The following is an 18,682-nucleotide window of genomic DNA, read 5'->3' on the forward strand; positions in this document are numbered from 1 at the left end:
ATTCTGCAGGAAAAATTTCAACAAAACCTTGTTTTATAACTTAATCTTGCATAATGTATTTCTCCTACTCCTCATACCTCTGGTGAGGCCTGCAAGCACAGACTTTTGCTCAAGGTACTGGTAAAAACATCTTCCCTATGTAGTGGCAAGTGCCTGTGGACACAACTAAACACTTTTGTTCCCTCCTCCTCTCCCCTGTAACAGCACAATTTCTGACATTTCCATGCATCTTATTGGATGTGACTTTCTCTCTGACCTGCTCCTTTCTGCTGATCTGTTGTTAGGAATGCTCCAACAAGCCCAAGCTGGACATTAATGCTGTTTCCCAGTTCCCTAATGGATGTCAAAGCCCACAATTCCTCTCCCTTGGGTGACAGCTGATGCCACCAGGGGATGCGCTGCATGAGGTTTTGCTTCTTTGGGGACAAAGCTGCCCTTCTTTTTCCTCTAGTGCTACACAATGATGTAGCTGGGCCTCCTCTGCCTTCCTGGGCAGGGCTGGAGCAACCACTGGGAGCCATCCAGTCCTGGAGCCAGGGTTTTTATAACTTCAGCTCAATCCTGAAACCTTCTCCTTAGAGAAGGTGCAATCCTCTCTTCAACCAGATGTGACTTTGGGTAGACTCTAGCAAACTGCTGGCTTGTGAATTGCTGTAGCTTTTTGATCTTGACTGGAAACCTCCTCCTGCAAAGCTGTCAGAGCTGAAAAATGCTTGTGAAGTTACACTCACATTGGGATCATATTCCTGTTAAACATGTGAAGCTAAAATGTTTTGGTATAGGAGTTGGAGTTGATTGTGGCAAATGAATCCTACTCTGGCTCCTAAGAGTGATGTATTTGGAAATTGAGTTAACAGAGGATCAAGAAAGGAAAAAAAAATCCTTTAAAATTAAAAGGTCCCATAGGGGATGAGAAGTGACTTCATGTCAAAAATTATCTCCACCTAGACAGAACAAGCCAGGTATGTGTGAAATTTTGGCATGCAGCTGAAGACCAGTAGATCAAAAAAAAGGGGAGGGAGATTCAAAGTAGCTTCTTCCAACCTCAGAGAAAGTGCATGGTCCAAGATTTAATTAGCTGCTTAATAAAAGTTGTCACCAGAAGCCTTGCCCACCGTTTCCTATAAAAATTATTATGGACATGTTTTGCTGGGGTTTAGTGTTTTCAAAAATATTTTAAAGGCTATTAGATATAAAGACAACCTCAAGTGTGCATATATATATATATCTAAGTGTGTATAGTGACATCAGAATATTTTTCACTTTTCTGCTGTGAGATAAGACTGGTACATGTGCTCTGAAAAGCCTATACTGTTTAAGTGTCAAATTGTGGTATTTCTACAAGTGAGTGCTGCCTGCCTTGGCTGAGGAACAGACCCTCAGGATGTGGGCAGTTGCACATGGTCACATCCCATGTCATCCTAGGAGCCCTATCAGCAAAAACTGCTTTTTTTTCTTCCTTTTTTAAGCATGATGTGCTATTTTTTTTTTATTTATTTGGAGCTCACGAGCATCAGACTCCAACTTGCATGCAGATAATGTGGCCTGTATTTGTAAGATTGATGTTTTCCCCTTGGAATTGCTGCAGAATCCCAGGAATATAAACTTCATTCTTTCCTGACCTCTGTTTGACTCTCACTAAGCATTCTTTAAAAGCTGAGGACATTCTTTCATGTGTTCAGTTGAGAAAGGTCAGAGAGAGAGCACTGGATTCTTCTCAGGACTTTTTACTGAAAGTCACTCTTCAGAGAAATAGAGAGTTCAGTCTTACCTAACACTTAATTTTTACCCTTTTCCCTCCAACAAACCAGAGGTAAATCTAAAAGCCTTCATGGTGGGGGTCATCTCTGGCACAGATCATCTGCTAAACATATACAGCAAACGGGTTTTGTTGGTTCTTGGTTATTTAATTAATTTTGCTGTAATACAAACCCAATTTGGACTCAGTGGACTCAGTTGTACTTTGAGGAAAGGGCTGCAGAAGCTGAAATTATCAGTTTGAGAGCTTCCTGCAAGATAATCTTTATTAAAATATCCTCTTAGGAGCTATGGGTTTTGTTGCTGTATCTGGGCACCTTGCTGGTGGAGTTTCATCTTTACTCTGGTAGTGTGAGATGTAGGTGATGATATTAATTGGTGGAGCAGGGAACTCAATTCTCACCATGTAAATTAAGGCTCTGGCTCATTCTCTGGTTCTGTTCCTCCTCTAACCACATGGCAACTTCAAAATTCCACAGGCCCTCAAGCAAGAACTAGGGGAAAAAAGACATCTTTGGACCCAGAAACTCCAACTTTTGGAGAAATGCAATGAGTCCTTAGAGGAGGATTTTCTTCGAGTGGCAGACAACCTGAGGAGAACCAAGACAGAAGAATTTCACCTAAGGAAAAAGCTCTCTGCTAGGTACTCCTTCAAAGGATCTCTGTCTTTTTTGGGGAGGGGAGGTTGGGTTTTGGCTTGGTGGTTCTTTTGGTTTGATTTGGTTTTGGGGTTTTTTTTTATAGCTGTTGAGTATCTTATTTTGGGGTGGGTTTTTTAGTGGAACAAAGTCTACTGAATTCTTAGGTTTTTTTCACAGAGGAAATGGTCTTCTGTTTTGGAGAGTAGATCTGGTTTTAGCACAAGGTCTGCACTGTGTAGGAGTTAAGGTTTGTGAGTGAACTGATGTACAGCCTTGAAAGTCCCTTTGAAAACATCAGGGAGACCACAGACTGAGCAGTTAAAGCACGAGGGCACTGCCCATTGAGCAGGTATAGCCCTTAAAAAACCTGCTGGGATTGTATGAAGCAGGAGAGCTGCTAAATATCTCTCTGCAGGTATTTTTGCTTTGGGATACAGTTGCTAGGCTCAGGGAAGACATTATCTCAATTCCCCAAGGGTGTAGCTTCAATGAGTTGTCATTGAATATGAAAATGTGACTTTTTTGGCATATGGTTCCTTCTGTGGCTTGTGATCTTAGAAATAGGATCATAAAATGGCCTAGGCTGAAAAAGACCTTAAAGATCATCCAGTTCAAAGACCCTGCCATGGGCAGGGACACCTTCCACTATCCCAAGTTGCTCCAAGCCCCATCCCTGGGTTTGGGATGTTCCTAGGGCTTGGCAGCCCTGAGACCTGATGCAGAGCAGTTGTACCATACTTTTGCCTGACTTACCTTCCACTGAACCACCCATTACATGCTCTCCCTCCACCTGGAAAAGAGCTGATAAAAACACTGATGCCTTGGTTTCTTAAAGCTGTCTCTGTGTCAAAATTGTGATGAAAGCAATAACAACAAACCCCAAACCCTCCCTCCCCCACCCAAAAAAAACCCCTGAGGTGAGTTAGAGAGGAAATGGGCAAGGGTTTCTGCAATGGAAAAGAAGGGCTTTATTGAAAGCCATCCTCTTTAGCACCAGTTCTGATGGCATCTGCTTGCTGTCAAATGAAATTCCCTCTCAAATGTGAAGAAATCAATCCATTGAAGCAGTAATAGCTCCTGGGTATCTTTTTATAGAATTACTGCCTCTATATCTAACCACTATTTCTCCCAAACCCTGAGAAAATGCATTCTGCTGTCCCAAGTGCAAAAGCTTGCCCCACTAAACTCTTGCTTCTTGCCAGTTCTCTGGTGCTTCTCCTGTGGTACCCAGCAATGTTACAGAAAGCCTTCATCTCCTTCCTGCTATAAAAAAAAAGATGAAAAATGTCTGATTCCCTGGTGCTGGGTCCTGGGGAGCTGCAGTGTGTGACAGCTGACTTTTGGTACGTGTCCCAGCATCCAGAGGGTGTCACCTCCCAGGCCAGCCTGCTCTGAAATGTCATTAATGGGTTGTGCTTTGTGCTCTCTCTCGCTCCGCAGCCAGCGCAGGGTCGAAACTGCCAAACAGCTACTAGAAGAAACTTTGGCAGGTGGCCAGGCAGAAGACCTGTGTCTAGAGCTGCAAAAAGCCAACAAGCAGCTGGAGGACATCAGCAAGCATGTAAGGGGCAGCCCAGTTCCCTCTGTGTGGGGCAGCAGGAGATGCCGAGGGCCACGTCCGACGCGCGGCTGCCCTGGGGAAGGGAATCGTGCGTTCCGAATGCTGTGCCTCCCTGCAACAGTGGAACCAGCAGAGGAAGTAAAATTTGAGGGGGTGGTGACAACAGTTTGCTGATGAAAGAGGCAGCATTGCATATTTGTGGTGGCTTAAAAAAAAAAGAGAAAAGAGGGGAAAAAAAAAGCACCCAAAAATAGCTTCCATACACAGTCCACCCCAACGTAAAAATGCAGAAGTTCAGAGGGAGCTTTATCACTTCCTGAGAAAGAACAGATGCAGTTTGGTTTCATTTACATGAACTGTAGAGCCTTCTTGTGCTAGCCAGGCTGCTTTATTTTATTTTTTTTATTCCTTTCTTTTTTCCCTAAATATTGTTTTGTGCCTAGGCGGAGGATCAAGCTGAAGCATTTCACTCTCTTCGTGAAGAAGCAGCATCCTTGAAAAGCAAGTTGGAGGAAGCCATTTCTGAGCAGCAGAAGCTCAGGGATGTGAATGCTGCTTTAGAAAGCACTTGCCAACTGCTTCAGGAGAAGGTGGAAGACCACAAAAGTGAGTAACTTCTGGAAATGTGCCAGCATTCACTTTTTGCATGGGCAAGTACTTCAGGGTTTAGTTACATCAAGGGAAAATAGGACTGATCTGCAGGTCATACAGTAAAACGCTCTGTGGAGTCTTGCTTGTTGTTTTGGGATTTTTTCCCCCCCTTTTTTTCTACTTTTCCTTCTCCTTGAAGAGATCTGCCACCATCTGAGCTGAGAAGCAGGTGGGATCCTAAGGAGTGGGTGTTGGGATCCACCAAAGCTTCAGAAGCTCCCAACAAAACCCCCAGTCCTAGGAAGGGGGATTAGTAATTCCACATATGGCACAGGTACTGCTTTACCAAAAGTGCTGTTCCCCACCTTATACCTAACAAAGCCATCCCTATTTCTTGACCTTCCTGAACCAAACAGACTTGATTTTTGTACGTTCTCTGCTCTGTTTGCTGGTTGTGCTTGCTCTGTGTTTTTGACTAGCTGTGTGGTGTTAGGCTGCTCTCTTCAGTGGAAAGCAATCCTGTCACTGCCTCGTACACGTGCAACTTCTGCCACAGAGCCATGGAAACTTCATATTGCCTCTTTGTGACTCACTTCCTGACATCAGCACCTCAATAACCTGGGCATTTAAATAATGCAGAGGTCTGAATCCAGAACACATGGCCTTTTTCTTCCCTAACCCTGGATCTGATCACTTTCCTAGAGAAAAGGGATTTGACTGATTTAAGCCCTCTGAGTGTTTTGCCCTCAGGCACACAGTTACCATATATGCCCAACAAATATGTGTGCACTGCAAACAACTCCGTGTGAAGCCACAGTTTGTCTCACCAGGAAAACTCCCTGGGACCCTTTGCTTTAGCTCTAAGGCACAACTTTGCACTGATATTGGCAGAAACAGCCCCAAACCGTGCCTGCCCCACTCTGACCAGTGATTTGGTGTTCATGTGTGTGCTCATGTTGCTTTCATGCTTCCCACAAACCATGCAGCTGTTTTATTTTGTTCTTAGCAAGCGGCATGACAGTGGAAATAGTTTGTCATTTTCCATCTCTGAATAGATGCTCTCCTGCAAAGTGAGCTTGGGTAGATCAAGAGAAAACCCCAGATATGGGAGACTGGTGCCACTGTGACTAAATCAACCACCCCCCTAAAAAAAGGTCAACCCCCAAAGAACCACCATCCTGAAAATTATTAGGACCTTGGCTTTAAATTACTCCAGTTACTTTACAGAAATCTTTCTGTAGATAAACTGGCAGGTGTGTAGATAATTTGCAAAGCATTTTGAAGAACAGGGCTGACAAACAAGACTGGCACCGAACAAAATAATAAAAATGCTTTATATTGGTTCCTTTAGAAAGGCAGACAGGTCTGGTGCCTCTTCTGACTGAAGGGCTGGGCTGTGGTCTCCTGCCCACCTACCCATTCCACCCCCTACTTCCTCCCACCTGCACAGTAAGAGGGGAAAATGCTTCTAAATACAAAGCCCGTGGACTTTAAAACTTCTGTACAGGATGTCAGCTGGAAAGGACAAATATTTCTCTTCCCCCAAGCTGTAAGTGAAGGATCTGTTTCCACAGGGAACTGTGGCATCCTAACACTAATGATGTGGGGAAGCTTTGCCCTTGATTTGCGGGTGAAGATGTCCAGTGTTTTCTCTTTCCTTTGAAAACGCTGTTGCAGGCTTAACCAGGCTAATGCAAACTCTAGTAAATTCTGATAAGGAGTAGTTAGAGATGCTGTAACATTGGACTGCTTGTTATCAAGTTGTTAGGAGCCCTGTTAGACTTGTAAATGTCTCTTCATAGCAACTGCTAATGCCCTGAGATGGGAACTGCTGCAGAGGCGTCTCTGTGAATTGGTGTGCCAGGTATGGTGCCCTTTGCTGGCAGCAGGAAAGGTGGGCTTGCACAGGAAGGGCTCTGGTGGAAGGACAACACAGCTGAGAACAGCTGCAAACAGTTTGACAGCACCTGGTATCTTCTTTCCTAACATGTACACAAGCTGTATGTACAAATCTGCACGTTATTTTCCTTATTCAGCCTTCTGGGAAAAATGTGTCAGGACTTACAGGTGTGGTGTTGGTCTTCACTGTGAGCAATTGTGATTGTATCAGAAGGGGCTGAGGGAAACCTTCCCTGATGCACTGGTGATTTTTGTCCCACTCTGCAGACAGGCTTGAAAACAAATGTTTAAAATTTCATAATGTAAGGTTTTTTTCAGTACCCAGACACTGGAATAGGCAGTGAAACAGTTATTAACTTTGTGGCCCTCTGTGGAGAAATACATTGGAGATTACATAACTCTGGAGGGCTTTGCTTTGAATAAAATTACTTGCCTCAACTTTGGGAGGGGGTGGAGGGGGGGAACATTGTGGACAGACTTTTTTCCCAACTGGCTCTAGTAAGGAACACTATAGCTCAGGATCTGAGCACTCTGGATTCAGCACAGATCAACAAGGTATTTAACATCAAACAGAAGGTCCTGAAATGTCTCCTAGGCTGTGACAGGAGCATCAGAGGAGCAGAGTCAAAGCTGGGCCATCTGCACATGAATAAAACTTTGTACATGAGGGTCTGCAGAATTAAAGGCTGAAGGTGGCAAGGGCAAACAGCTTCAGGATTTTGTAGTTGCAGTTTTGCAACTGATAGCTGCAAGTAGTTCAGTTGGGAAGACAGTTTCATTTTGCTCAGAATCAGTGGTCTAGTGCTCCTTCTCCTTTTTTTGTTGGTTTTTTTTTTCCTTACCTGCCTGCCTTAAACTCTCTCTATTACAACAGTGCTGTGCAGAGTCAGAGTCTGAGTGCGCTCTGCTGCCCACGGTAGCTGCACATATAAAAGGGAAGGTAAGTGTGCTTGCTGTGATCGTTGCTGAGCCTCTTAAAATGGGATGCTGGGTTTATTTGGGTGGGGGTTTTTCCCTTCATTACCTCAGGGGAATAAATAATGTTCCTCATGAGAAACTTTGAGTTAAATATTCTTTAAAAATAATTTGAGATCAATATCTGTGTATGTGCATGCAGGTGTTTACAGGTGTACAAAAACATATTGCAAAGCTGGGTTCCTCTGAAGCACAACACACATGTGATAAATTGCTTTTTGAGAAGCATCAGAGTCTGAAGATGGCACTTCTTCCAGTTTCTTTTCCATTTTTCATTGTTGAAGCAACCTTAGGTCAAAAACAGCTCTGCACATGTTGTTTCAGGAGTCTTCTCAGATGCCATCTTCAGATGACACCTCTTGGCTTGGCTGAAATAGTGTGTTTTGGATTATTTTCTTTGTTTTCTCTTTTTACTCCCTTCACAGGATTTGAGTGGCTACTTTGGTTCTCCTCTCAGGCTCATCTTGCCTGCTTTTGTAGGGTTTATTTCCAGACCTAGCTTGAACCAACACGTTTTGTTGCAAGTGCAAAGTTTCATTATCCTGCCTCTTCCTGTAACTGTTCTGCCCATTAAAGATATGAGCTCTTCTGCTTTTCTTGACAAAAAAGCCACAGAAAGATGTATTTGTGTAACTGTTGGTGTTACATTATGCAGATGCCTGTGTGTGGGGGGAGTTGGTGGCATTAATGTATTCAGTGCAGTGGAACAGAAGCACTTCTTATTTTTTCAATTAGCAGCTCCACTGCTCCAAAAGACCATGGAATGAGGGACCCACCTTGTACTCTGACTTTCCCTGGGCACTACCCTTGAGTGCTTCACGCTGGCACAACTCCCCTCTGCTAGGTAAGACCTGGTAGCGTTGGACATTTCTCTGTCTCTCACCTGAAATAGAGTTGGCAGAACAGTCTCAGTAGTGCTGAGTGTGCTGCTGGAATGTGGAGAATCTGTTGTGGGCTTTAACCTATTTCTGCATGTAATCCAGGAGTCTGAACCATGATTACAGTGCTTGCAGTGAAAGGCCTGAAGAGGTGGCTGTCTGTCAACCTGGCAGACTGCTCCCAAAATCTTCAGGAACTATTGGGATAAATTATACATCCAAGTATATTCCTGACAGGATGCTTGTCAGTCTGGGCCCAGAGGGTGTGAGTTCTGTTCTTCCCATTCCCTCTGACTGCACTGTCCTGCTCCTTGGCTACTGAGCTGAGTCTGGTTTAGCAACCTGAGCAGTAACAGAGCTACTGAGAATAAAATCATAGTGAGAGAATGGTTTGGGGAGGGACTAGAAAGATCAGCTAATTCCAACCCCTCTGCCATGGGCAGGGACACCTTCTACTATCCCAGCTTGCTCAGAGCCCCATCCAGCCTGGCCTTGGACACTGCCAGGGATCCAGGGGCAGCCACATCTGCTTGGGGCAGCCTGTGCCACTGTCCACTCAGCCTTCTCTTCTCCAGGCTGACCACCCCACCTTTCCCAGCAGATTGTACTTGTTGCCTTTTTCTGCACTCCTGAGTTGTTTGAACTTCCCTGCAACTCTCAAGCCTTATGAGGATTAAAAGCAGCCACTGACAGCCATGCATTGCAGAGCTGCAGGGTGCTGCATTTGGGATTTCACACACAAATGTTTCTCCCAGCAGTGAGCTGGTACCACACAGAGGCTCTTCTCACACAGAATATACATGTTCAAGTGTAATTCCAGGCATTATTGATGGGAGTGGAAGCAAATCTTCCTTTGCTACACATTGCCGAACTCTCCATCTACAGAACAAGTTGAGGCCACACAACCAAAGCCTTTCTTACCGAGATAGAAATTGCCTCATTATAAATCTCTGCTTGATTGGTCTGCTTCTTGATTATTTTAGAGTTAACAAAAAACTTGTAGCTAAATCCAGCTTTGCCAAGAACCACCTCTCTTCATGCTTGTCCTTCTCACCAGATGCTCTGACCTTGGAGACCTCCTGCCCAAATAACCCTCCTGGGCACAGCTGGGATCAGCCTTGCAGGCAGAGCTCTGGCAGCTGCACCTTGGAGAGGCATGATGTGGGACACGTGTCCAGCTCAGATGTGACCTCAGGAGGATGCAGGTAAGGTGGTGTAATCACCCTTTTGGGGTGCAAGGTGGGGGGAAGAGTCAACAGGGTCTAGCAGATTGCATGTGCTGGGTTCAGCTGCAGGGCCCTCCCTTAGAGGGAATACTGGACACCTGGTGATCAGCCCATGGGGATCCAGGGCAGCACTTTGCTTCTGTTCACAGCTACCAGAATTCTTTACTGGAACTGCTGGTAACCAGCCAAATACCCTGATGGGGTTTCTATTTCATGCTGGAGAACTGAGACAAGAATGCCAAAATCATGTCTATATTCCATGTTTAACTCTAATTTAACAATTAACACCAATTTAACAATTGGTATTGCCATTAGGTGCCAAAATCCTATTGGCTTTGAGGAGTCACTTTTCTTCTTTTGCAGAGCTTACAGCAGGAATTCTGAGGTCCTTGCCTATCAAGCTGCCTCCTTAGGTCTTTAAAATAGAGATTGAACTGCTTGAGATTATGAAAGCTGAAGTGAATTGCAGTGAATATTTTAAAAGATGAGGATGTTCCTGAAGGTGCAGAAGCAGGCAGTCTGCAGCAAGAGACTCAGCAGCTCTCAAAGCTTTTGCCACTGGTTTTCTGTGGAATAGTGCAGTGTGGAGGAGGTTGGGAAAAGGGCTGATGGTGGTTCTTGCTGTTTGGGGGAGGAGGGATTGATGTCGGTGATGAATTTTTCCTTCCCTAAGAGACCAGCTGACTGACTGCACAGAGAGTGGTGACTTCAGTTGTTGTGTGCTTAAGGAAAATGGGCACTCTATCTCTCTGTTGTTTGGGCAATATGCAAATAAAGCCTGTGTTGCCAGGTGGAAAATATGCTCTGCTGATGACTACACTGATGCAGACCTTCCTGTTTCCATTACAATGATGGACTCTTCACTTGCTGAGGTGAGTGCTGGCTCTGATGCCCGAGATGTGGTTTTGAACAGGCTTGAGCATTTCATGCCTTGCTCAGACCCAGGTGCAGATGGCTCGGCTATAAATCAGCACTGCTCCTCAGTGGATGGAGCTGGCACCAGTCAGCAGGGTGCTGTGGGGGATGTTCCCTTCTCTTTGGGCATGCTTCTGCAATACCTAGGTTATAAAATGAAATGTCTTGATATTTTGTGTCTTGAACATCAAAACCCAAAAACTGGGTCATGCTTTTAGCTATGGAGTGTTTTAAATGTGGTTTCAAGGGTGGAGATAGTGCTGGTTCTGCAGTGACAATTGGTTCTGCCAGGCAAGAACGGAGTGTTTTCACTCCTTTTCTCCACCTGCAAGGAGCCACAAGATGCTTCAGTTGGGAGTACTGCCTCTCTTTGCACTTCCTCCCACAGGCACCATGTAACAGCTGAAAAATGCCATCTTTGCTGTAGGGGAGCTTTCCTTCAGCTGGTGTACTCAGCTATGCCTTCACTGCTGCCCTGAATCCTGCATCTAGAGCTCGAGCTGCAGTTTCCCTGGGGCAGCAGCAAGAGAAGCTGCAGCTCAGCACACCTAAGCTGTGCCTCAGTCCTCAGCTCCACCACACAGGGCTCCTAATGAGCTTACAAACTCCTGTATTGGTGGGGATGGTGGAAGAATATTGATCAGTGGTTTCTATGAACCTGGAAATAACCTTTTGGGACCACAGAGCAGCCAGCCTCAGGGTGAACCTGCCTGGTGTGTGGTACCTGTGAGTACAGGACGGTCTGGTTGTAGTGGTAAATCAAAGCAGAAAGAGTGCAGTGTGGGTAGAAAGTAAGAGTGCTGGGGACTCTGTGGTTTCAGCACACTGGGGCAGAGCAGGTGAAGGACTCCCAGCTTGTGCTGCTATTAAGTGCCCTTAAAGAGGATCCTCTCAAGGGTTCCTACTTATCCAGTCCTCCTGGAAAGTCACAGCTGTGCAAAGGTGTGTGAAACATCTGTGCTTTGTTGCTCTGGGGCTTTCTGTAATTCCAGCTGGGCTCAAAAATGTCTCTCTCCATCCTTGTTATCACTTTTTAGTACAAGCTTTGCACATGAATGTTCTGAAGGGGGGAAATGTAAATGTTTAAGCTTGCCCTAGAGAAAAGGCAAATGGGCTGTGCCCAGTATCTGTTCAAAACACTGGCATGTAGGAAAAGTTGCATATCCTTATTCAGTACAAAAAGTTTCCCTAGTTTTCTTTGGAGTTCTATTACTCTGCAGTTGCAGATGTATTTGAGCAGATCAGATTGTAAGTAACTCAAATTTTTTGTGTCAAATCATTGTCACCATAGAAGCTCAGGGGCTACTTAATAAAGGAGCACTTGAGAGCCAAGTGAAACTTGGGCTTTTTGTTCTTGTTTGGCTTTATAAATGTGGAAGTTGTACCACAGCCTGAAAACCTGACAGGTCTTCCAAATGTTAATGATTGTTTGGGGGGAGTTGTACAAGACTGTGGCCAGAATTCATGGGCTGAGATAGAGAACCCTTGGATTATTATGCTAGAGGGATGGATGTGGGAAAAGTGATAAGGGATGGGCTTCAGGATATTCTTTGGCTGTTTTTCCTCATTAAAGGACTGTGCCATTTTCCAATGCTCTGTCAACAGATTTTACTGTGAGGGTGGGGAGGCCCTGGCACAGGCTGCCCTGAGAAGCTGCAGCTGCCCCATCCCTGGCAGTGTCTAAGGCCAGGTTGGATGTTGGTCTGAGCAAACTGGGGTAGTGGAAGATGTCCCTTGGCCATCAGTGTTGGAACTTTGCTCTTTAAAGTCCCCTCCAACCCAAACCATTGTGTGATTCTATTTTATTAAGACATCTAGAATGTGGTGTTTCTCTTTAATTGGAGATATTTTTTTCCTTTATGTGGAATCCATGGGACTGTGCAATCCTGGCAGCCAGCTTAGGGTTTTAAAAACCGAATTGAGGGTTTTCCTTCATTGCAAACAGAAATCACTGAGCATGTGCCCATCTGGGCAGATACAGGTAATGTAGCATAATGTGTCACTTCAGTTCTAGGTGATGCAAGGGCTTTTCTGTTTGCTTGAGTGCTGTGTGTTACTTTTAAAAGCCCTTTAGATTTCTTTTCTTTCTAACATGATGGTATTCTCCCTCCCTAATACTTCTGCAGACACAATGTCCTGAACAAGGCATATGTATTGCTGCACTTCCTCAACTTATGAGAGAATTCAAATAATAATAATAAAAATAGCCTGAATTTGCATTAGGGGAAGCATCCACCTGGCTGGGCCAGGGCTGTGCAAGAGCAGCCCTGCCAGGGCAGGGAGGAGGGAAAAGGCACTTCCTAATGCTGGGAGCAGTTGGTCACTCTTGGGAATGACCAGGGCCCTTGGATACCTCCTGCTCTCATTTGCTGGGTTTCCTGTGTCCTCTGAGGGTGTTTGAAGGGGGTAGGAAAGATAAAAGAACACAGGCAGTCACTTGCTGATGTGGTTTTTCTGCTGTTTCTCCACACACACTTCAGTAGTGCTCTTGGGTGCTTGCTGTGGAGGGAGCTGTTTGCCCTCCTTCCTTCTCCTCTTGGAGAGAGGAGGGGAGTTTGTGCTGGTTTTGTTTTCTGTTCAGCACTTCTCTTCAACAGTGGGTGTAATTCAGCACAAGTCATTACCAATTTAACCCTTTGAACCTCATCAGTTCCCCCCTGTATCTTCAGCCATAAAGAGAGACCAACCCAACAACTGAATGAGCGAGCTGGAGCTCTCCAGGGTGAAATGCAGAAGAGGGACATTGCACAAATAGCACCTCCCTCGAAATTCAAAGCCTCAAGAGGATATTGGTTTTGTCTGTGATGTGATAAGGCTCAGGTCCAAAACCGCACTGTGGCAACTAGAGGAACATGAGCAAAACTGCCAGCTCTTAATTGCTTTGTTCCTCTGCTGCTTGCACACCAGGGAGGCTTGAGGCCTCTGAAGGGGCTGGGTAATTGTCATATATAACATTGTTGTACAGCACAGCACACAAGTGTTCTGAGCCATTTGCTTGCTCATGCTGTGACTATTGACACTTTTACCTAATGAGGCTAATCTCTACAGCCAGGTGAAGCCCTGTGTACCTCATCTGTAGGTTTTGGGCTCCAGACCACAAAAATGGATCTCTTCTGATGGAGAGTTAAGATGGAGCAGTGGTGGTGCAGTAATGTGTTTGTTGGTCATTGAAGATGTGAGTTAGGAGCCAACCACAGAGTGGGGAACAAAAACACCTCTCTGAATACAACATTCCTGAGATGGCTTCAGACTAGTTGGTGATTCTGTGAACTTACCAGCTAGTTCTTCACTGCTGGAATAGTTTAGGCACAGCTGGGAAAGTTAAAGTTTTGACATACAAGTTTTATACTGGCATTAACCCTCTGATACTCACTCTTCTTTCTCTCTCTGTGAAGATTGACTGTGAGGAGTCAACACCACCAGCCATGCTGATCGCATCCAGGTCAGGTCTTGTGCAAGATTTAAAAGACTTTATTAAGATCTGAATCATGTGGATGAGTATCTGAAAGGGTTTTGTTTTGGCAGTGATCACTTACCATCAGCCCAAGAAGCTCTTGCATCCTCAGTGGAAAGCACAGCACCGGTACCAGGTGAGTCCTTAACCTGGGGCACTGGGAGTCTTGGATGTGCCCAAGTCTGTGTGTTTACTGAACAAAGAAAGCTGTGTTTCTGCTGTCTGGTGTTGCAGGCTGCCTTGTTATGGAGGAAAGCTCATCCAAGGGCTTACATGAGAGAGGGGAAGATGTGGCAGTGGAGCCAAGCAGCAGCAAGGAGCCAGCTGCTCCCGTGGCAGGTACGGTGGTGGCTGCACTGCCTGTTGCTCACCCTTGGAGGAAACAGTTTGCTTCCAGCACATCTTTGAAGTGAGGAAGCTGAGTAAGAGCTACATGAGAATTTCTACTTTTGCAAGTGTTTTCACCTGCCAGTGCTCTCAAGCCTCTGTGAAGCTGAGTAGGAATGAAGTTTTTTACCCCTCTTACCGCAGCACTGCAGGCAAGGGAGCATGAAACAACTTGGTGAGATCTTGGGGCTTGCTCAGCTGGTAAAACAGTGAGTGGGTACAAAATCCCAGACCATTTTGACAAGAGAAAACATGTTTTTGTGGGTTTAAACAGCTATTTAGTTCAACAGTGCCACTAAGCACTTTCCTCTCGTTCAAGGCTGTTGCACAAGAAGCTGGATGGGTCAAGAGGCGAGATGAGGGTAGAGGCATTTGAATATTGTTCTGTCTTTGCTAGAGCCATAAACACCCACCAGATTTTTACCAACTCTCGTGATTTTCTTCCACTAAAAAACTATAAAATCAAACCAAAACTGGAGCATCTGTACACACTGTATTTAAGCTGGTTTTGTGAAGCTGATCTGAATAAGCAGCGCAGAATACCTGTGTGTGTTTGTTTATAATATCTTTTTAATCTTTACCTCAATATAAGACTACAGTTTCTTGTTTGGCTTTGTTTCTTTCCTCAGTACTATCTTCCTGAAATCTTATTCTGTCTCATCATTTAAAAGCATTTTCTTTCTACTAATTTCCCTCTACTGTTAATTTTCATATGTCATCCAGGTGCCTTTAGTAAGAGGAAGCAGATATGCAGAACAGATATAAAGAAGTCTCAATAGCTTTAAAGTCTGAGAGTCCAGTTATCTGTTGCACATCTCTGAAAAGAAAGTGTTCCTAATACTAGAACTAATAAATCTCCCCTTGCAGGCTTCCAACTTGAAGCTGGAGTTTTTCTGGATTTTTTGCTTTTTTTCTTTTTTTTGTTGTTCTCTGTGCGATTGCTTTGGCTCACAGCTGTGTGACTGCATAAACAGAGAAGGAAACAAAATATTCTTAATTGTTTTAAGGTATAAATACTAATTAAAAACTGCCTCTTTAAACAGCAAACACACCACCAACAAAACAATCTCCATGCTGGTAGCAAAATATAAAATTTATTTATCCAAGGGAATATTACTGTAACTCCTGCATCTTTAACTACAGGAAGTACATTATATTTTCAGCTGTAGACATATAACACTTCTTACGGGGATTTATTCCATTTTTTCCAATCTTAGTTATCATACTTCTTCCTATGTGTCTTCATAGTGTTCTTCGCTGCCTCCTCTCTTTCTCAGTGGTATTTCATGGCATTTGGTGCAGTTTTTTAGCACGGTTGGCCCATGGCTAAAATGGTGGATGTTGGAAGCTGGGTGTGCTTTATGAATTGCTACATTTGGATTTGGGAATGTTTTTCACAGGACCAAGTCAGATCACAAGGGAATCCTCCCTGGCCACGGAAGAACACAAGCCTGTATTTCAAAATGTTTTGAAGCAAGACCTGGTAAGAGTGCTGGTGACAGTGAAAAGCCCAGCTGGGTTGGCTGAGCAGTGGCAAAGGAGGGGAGAGGCCCCTCCAGGGGTGGTGTGGCTGCTCCCTTGCTCTGACTGCTCTGATGTGCCCTTAGGAAGCGGACCAGGAAAAGAGAAATAGCAAAGAGCGGAGTGAAGAAGCACTAGCTGTGGCTCCCAGCAGGAAAGGTAAGGGGGTTTTGCTGGACACCTTCATGTTTCTAGAGCACAAGCTGAGTCCAGAGCTGTGTAGAGAGGTGCAGGGAGTTGCCTGTCCCACACCAAGTGTGATGTTTTAGGGCTTGGTACCTGCAGTTGGAGATCACAATGACTAGAAGAACAGTGGTGTCATGCAGAATGTGCTGCTCTGATTTCTGCAGATACTGATCTAACCAGCTCCACATTCCTCTAGACAGGAGGAAAATTCTTAGCTGCAAAGGAGTTGGGATATTTGAAACAGTTTTGGCACTCTTATTCTCCCCAGAGATTTGTAAGAGAAGCATTTCTGTGCTATCCATGATATAGAGGAGCAGGATGTTTTTTCTCCTTAGGCATACCTCCTCTTTTGCCTTTGGAGATCATTAGAAGCTGGTGAGGTAGTAAATTGCATCACATCCTGAAGCAAAAACCTTCAATTAACCATTTCTATGCTAATAATAAGTAGCAGCTGAAGTGCCCTGAACAACTGACTTTTGGGGCCTTGTACAGGTGGCAGTGCCGTGGTGCCTCACAACAAACAGAACCCGAGGCACATGAGTTCTTTTAAGTGGTGAGAGCTTAAAACTGTAAATCTTGAACAGGGGGTTTTGTGGAAGCTTAAAAGTCTCTCACAGGTTGGTTTGGGGAGACTATTTTTTCACTTTGGTCTGAAAATGGGTTTTTTGGTCTCTTCTCAGGGAGTTCACCCACTGCAGGTGGCATTAAAGGAGATAAAACCAAGCAAAATGAGCCGTAAGTATTTTGATTTTCAGTGATCACCTGCAGGTATGAATTTAAAGCCACAGTCTGTTCCATAGTTCTTTTTCTTCCCCTACAGTGACTGTCCAAATGAGAAGGAAGTGGAGGTAAGTCTCAACTGCTTGTATCCTGAAGTATTTCAGACATCAGATCTTGTAGATAAACTCCTTGTATGTAAAAGAATGATCCAGCTTAAACTGGATGTATTCCTGCAGTCTAACTTCTGAAATCTCTTTCCAAGCCTAATGGAAATTTTTGCAGGAGATGGGATGGAGAAAGGTGGAGATCTGTAAAATTGAACAAAGACTTGTCACTACTGTGGCATTTGTTTGCAAGCTTGAAGGAGCATAGCTGTGACCTCCTCCCAGGCAGAATGTGCTGATTTAAGACAGTTTTGTCAAAAGGCACAGATGGCACATTGTGCTGCCAGGATGTCACCTCTTCTGGCTGCAGAACGTTCCCACCATCACTACAGATGGGAAGACCTGCTTTAAGGAAGTGGGTCATGTTCACTTCTTCTTCTGTATCTCTCCTAAACTTTGGTCACAGGGTATAGCCCCAAATGTCATATCAGTGTCCAAATCTACCTAAACTTCTGCATCACTTGGATTCCTCTGAAATCTTTTCTCCCACAACAGGCTGAATTTCTGAGGCTGTCTTTAGGTTTTAAGTGTGACTTGTTTACCTTGGACAAAAGAGTGAAGCTTGAAGAGAGGTCCCGAGACCTGGCTGAAGAAAACTTGAAAAAGGAGATCACAAATGCTGTGAATATGTTAGAGGTAAGGCCAGGGCTGGTAGGGTGGATGGGATAAGTAGATGTGAGTGTCTCTTAAAACAGCTCTTTAAAGTGGGGTGTGTGCATGGGATGCATGATGAGCAAATATTAAGTTCTGGAGCAATGCAGTTGAAATATGAGAGATTATGAAGGGTAACCCTGATCGAAGTGTATTTCATGCACAGGCAGCAGGAAATTTTTCTGTTGCACAAACATCTGACCCCTGCTTCAACTGCTTTTGTGCTCCAGTCTCTGCCCACTGGAGCTCTCTATCCAAGTTGCACTGAATAGGGATGTTGATGTGGGCCTGAATGCAGCTCCTCAGTGTCATCAGCTCAAACTTCATTCTCTGTTCATAATTCACACCAGTTTTCTTACCAATGTGTACTCTTAGGCTTTAGTTCCTTTGTGTGAAGAAGATAACCAGGCACAGGAGATCATTAAGAAGCTGCAGAAAAGCTTGCAGTTCCTTAGCCAATATGCAGCTCGAGTTGCCAGCAGAGCAGAGATGTTGGGAGCTATTAATCAGGTAACACTTTCCATCAAAAGTACTTTGTACAAAGCTAAAAGCTTCTAGCTGCAAAGGGATGGCCACATCTTGCTGGGCTTATGGTTCCAAGATTGCATTTGGGAATCTGGTGTGTGTAGTGTAGACTGCTCAGAACACCTTAGTCCTGGCCTTCTCTTCTCTCTGTGTTCTTATAAGGAATCCAAGGCATGGAGAGCAGCCATGCTGCACTAGAATTGTGCAAAAACCCACAGCAGAAATAAGGTTCTGGTTGGAAAAAAATAAACAATAAAGACTTTGCAGCAGTGAGATGTACAGAATACCAAGCAGTGTGGTAACAATGGCCTTGATGCTGCAAAGGTGGTTCTGTGCCTTATGGAAAGGGCAGCTAATCAGCCAAATGACCAAGTCCTGCTCAAATGTTAGGTGTGATTGTGTATAATACCCCAGGGCAGCATAAAAATGACTTGGCAATACCAGCAAATGCATGGTGGCAGCTGCAACTGTAGATCAGAGGAAGTGATGATGATGAGTTGTAAGAGCTTGGCAAACTGAAGATTGATTGGTTTTACAAGAAGAGTGATCTCCAGAGAAATGAAACCTGTGTACCATGTGTCAGGACAGGGATTTATTGAAGCTTTGAAAAGGAGGATAAAAGTGAGATAG

General features: G+C 44.6%; 1 protein-coding gene across 4 annotated transcripts in view; it reads left to right on the plus strand.

Moving 5' to 3' along the window:
• IRAG2 (inositol 1,4,5-triphosphate receptor associated 2) overlaps nucleotides 1-18,682 on the plus strand; it is a 35,540-nt gene that overhangs the window by 12,989 nt on the left and 3,869 nt on the right. For 3 of the 4 annotated variants that reach the window (XM_059473110.1, XM_059473109.1, XM_059473112.1), the window contains exons 17-33: nucleotides 2,238-2,401; nucleotides 3,840-3,960; nucleotides 4,404-4,566; nucleotides 6,354-6,415; nucleotides 7,325-7,390; nucleotides 8,161-8,269; nucleotides 9,361-9,508; nucleotides 10,320-10,401; nucleotides 13,840-13,886; nucleotides 13,970-14,034; nucleotides 14,133-14,237; nucleotides 15,686-15,768; nucleotides 15,893-15,965; nucleotides 16,673-16,727; nucleotides 16,813-16,840; nucleotides 17,372-17,512; nucleotides 17,903-18,037. In XM_059473110.1, the coding sequence (XP_059329093.1) occupies nucleotides 2,238-2,401; nucleotides 3,840-3,960; nucleotides 4,404-4,566; nucleotides 6,354-6,415; nucleotides 7,325-7,390; nucleotides 8,161-8,269; nucleotides 9,361-9,508; nucleotides 10,320-10,401; nucleotides 13,840-13,886; nucleotides 13,970-14,034; nucleotides 14,133-14,237; nucleotides 15,686-15,768; nucleotides 15,893-15,965; nucleotides 16,673-16,727; nucleotides 16,813-16,840; nucleotides 17,372-17,512; nucleotides 17,903-18,037 (1,647 nt within the window). The remainder of the gene's footprint in view (nucleotides 1-2,237; nucleotides 2,402-3,839; nucleotides 3,961-4,403; nucleotides 4,567-6,353; nucleotides 6,416-7,324; nucleotides 7,391-8,160; nucleotides 8,270-9,360; nucleotides 9,509-10,319; nucleotides 10,402-13,839; nucleotides 13,887-13,969; nucleotides 14,035-14,132; nucleotides 14,238-15,685; nucleotides 15,769-15,892; nucleotides 15,966-16,672; nucleotides 16,728-16,812; nucleotides 16,841-17,371; nucleotides 17,513-17,902; nucleotides 18,038-18,682) is intronic. The other variant, XM_059473111.1, reaches the window with a different exon arrangement.

Source organism: Ammospiza nelsoni, chromosome 5 (assembly GCF_027579445.1).
Source record: "Ammospiza nelsoni isolate bAmmNel1 chromosome 5, bAmmNel1.pri, whole genome shotgun sequence".
Classification (NCBI taxonomy): Eukaryota; Metazoa; Chordata; class Aves; order Passeriformes; family Passerellidae; genus Ammospiza; species Ammospiza nelsoni.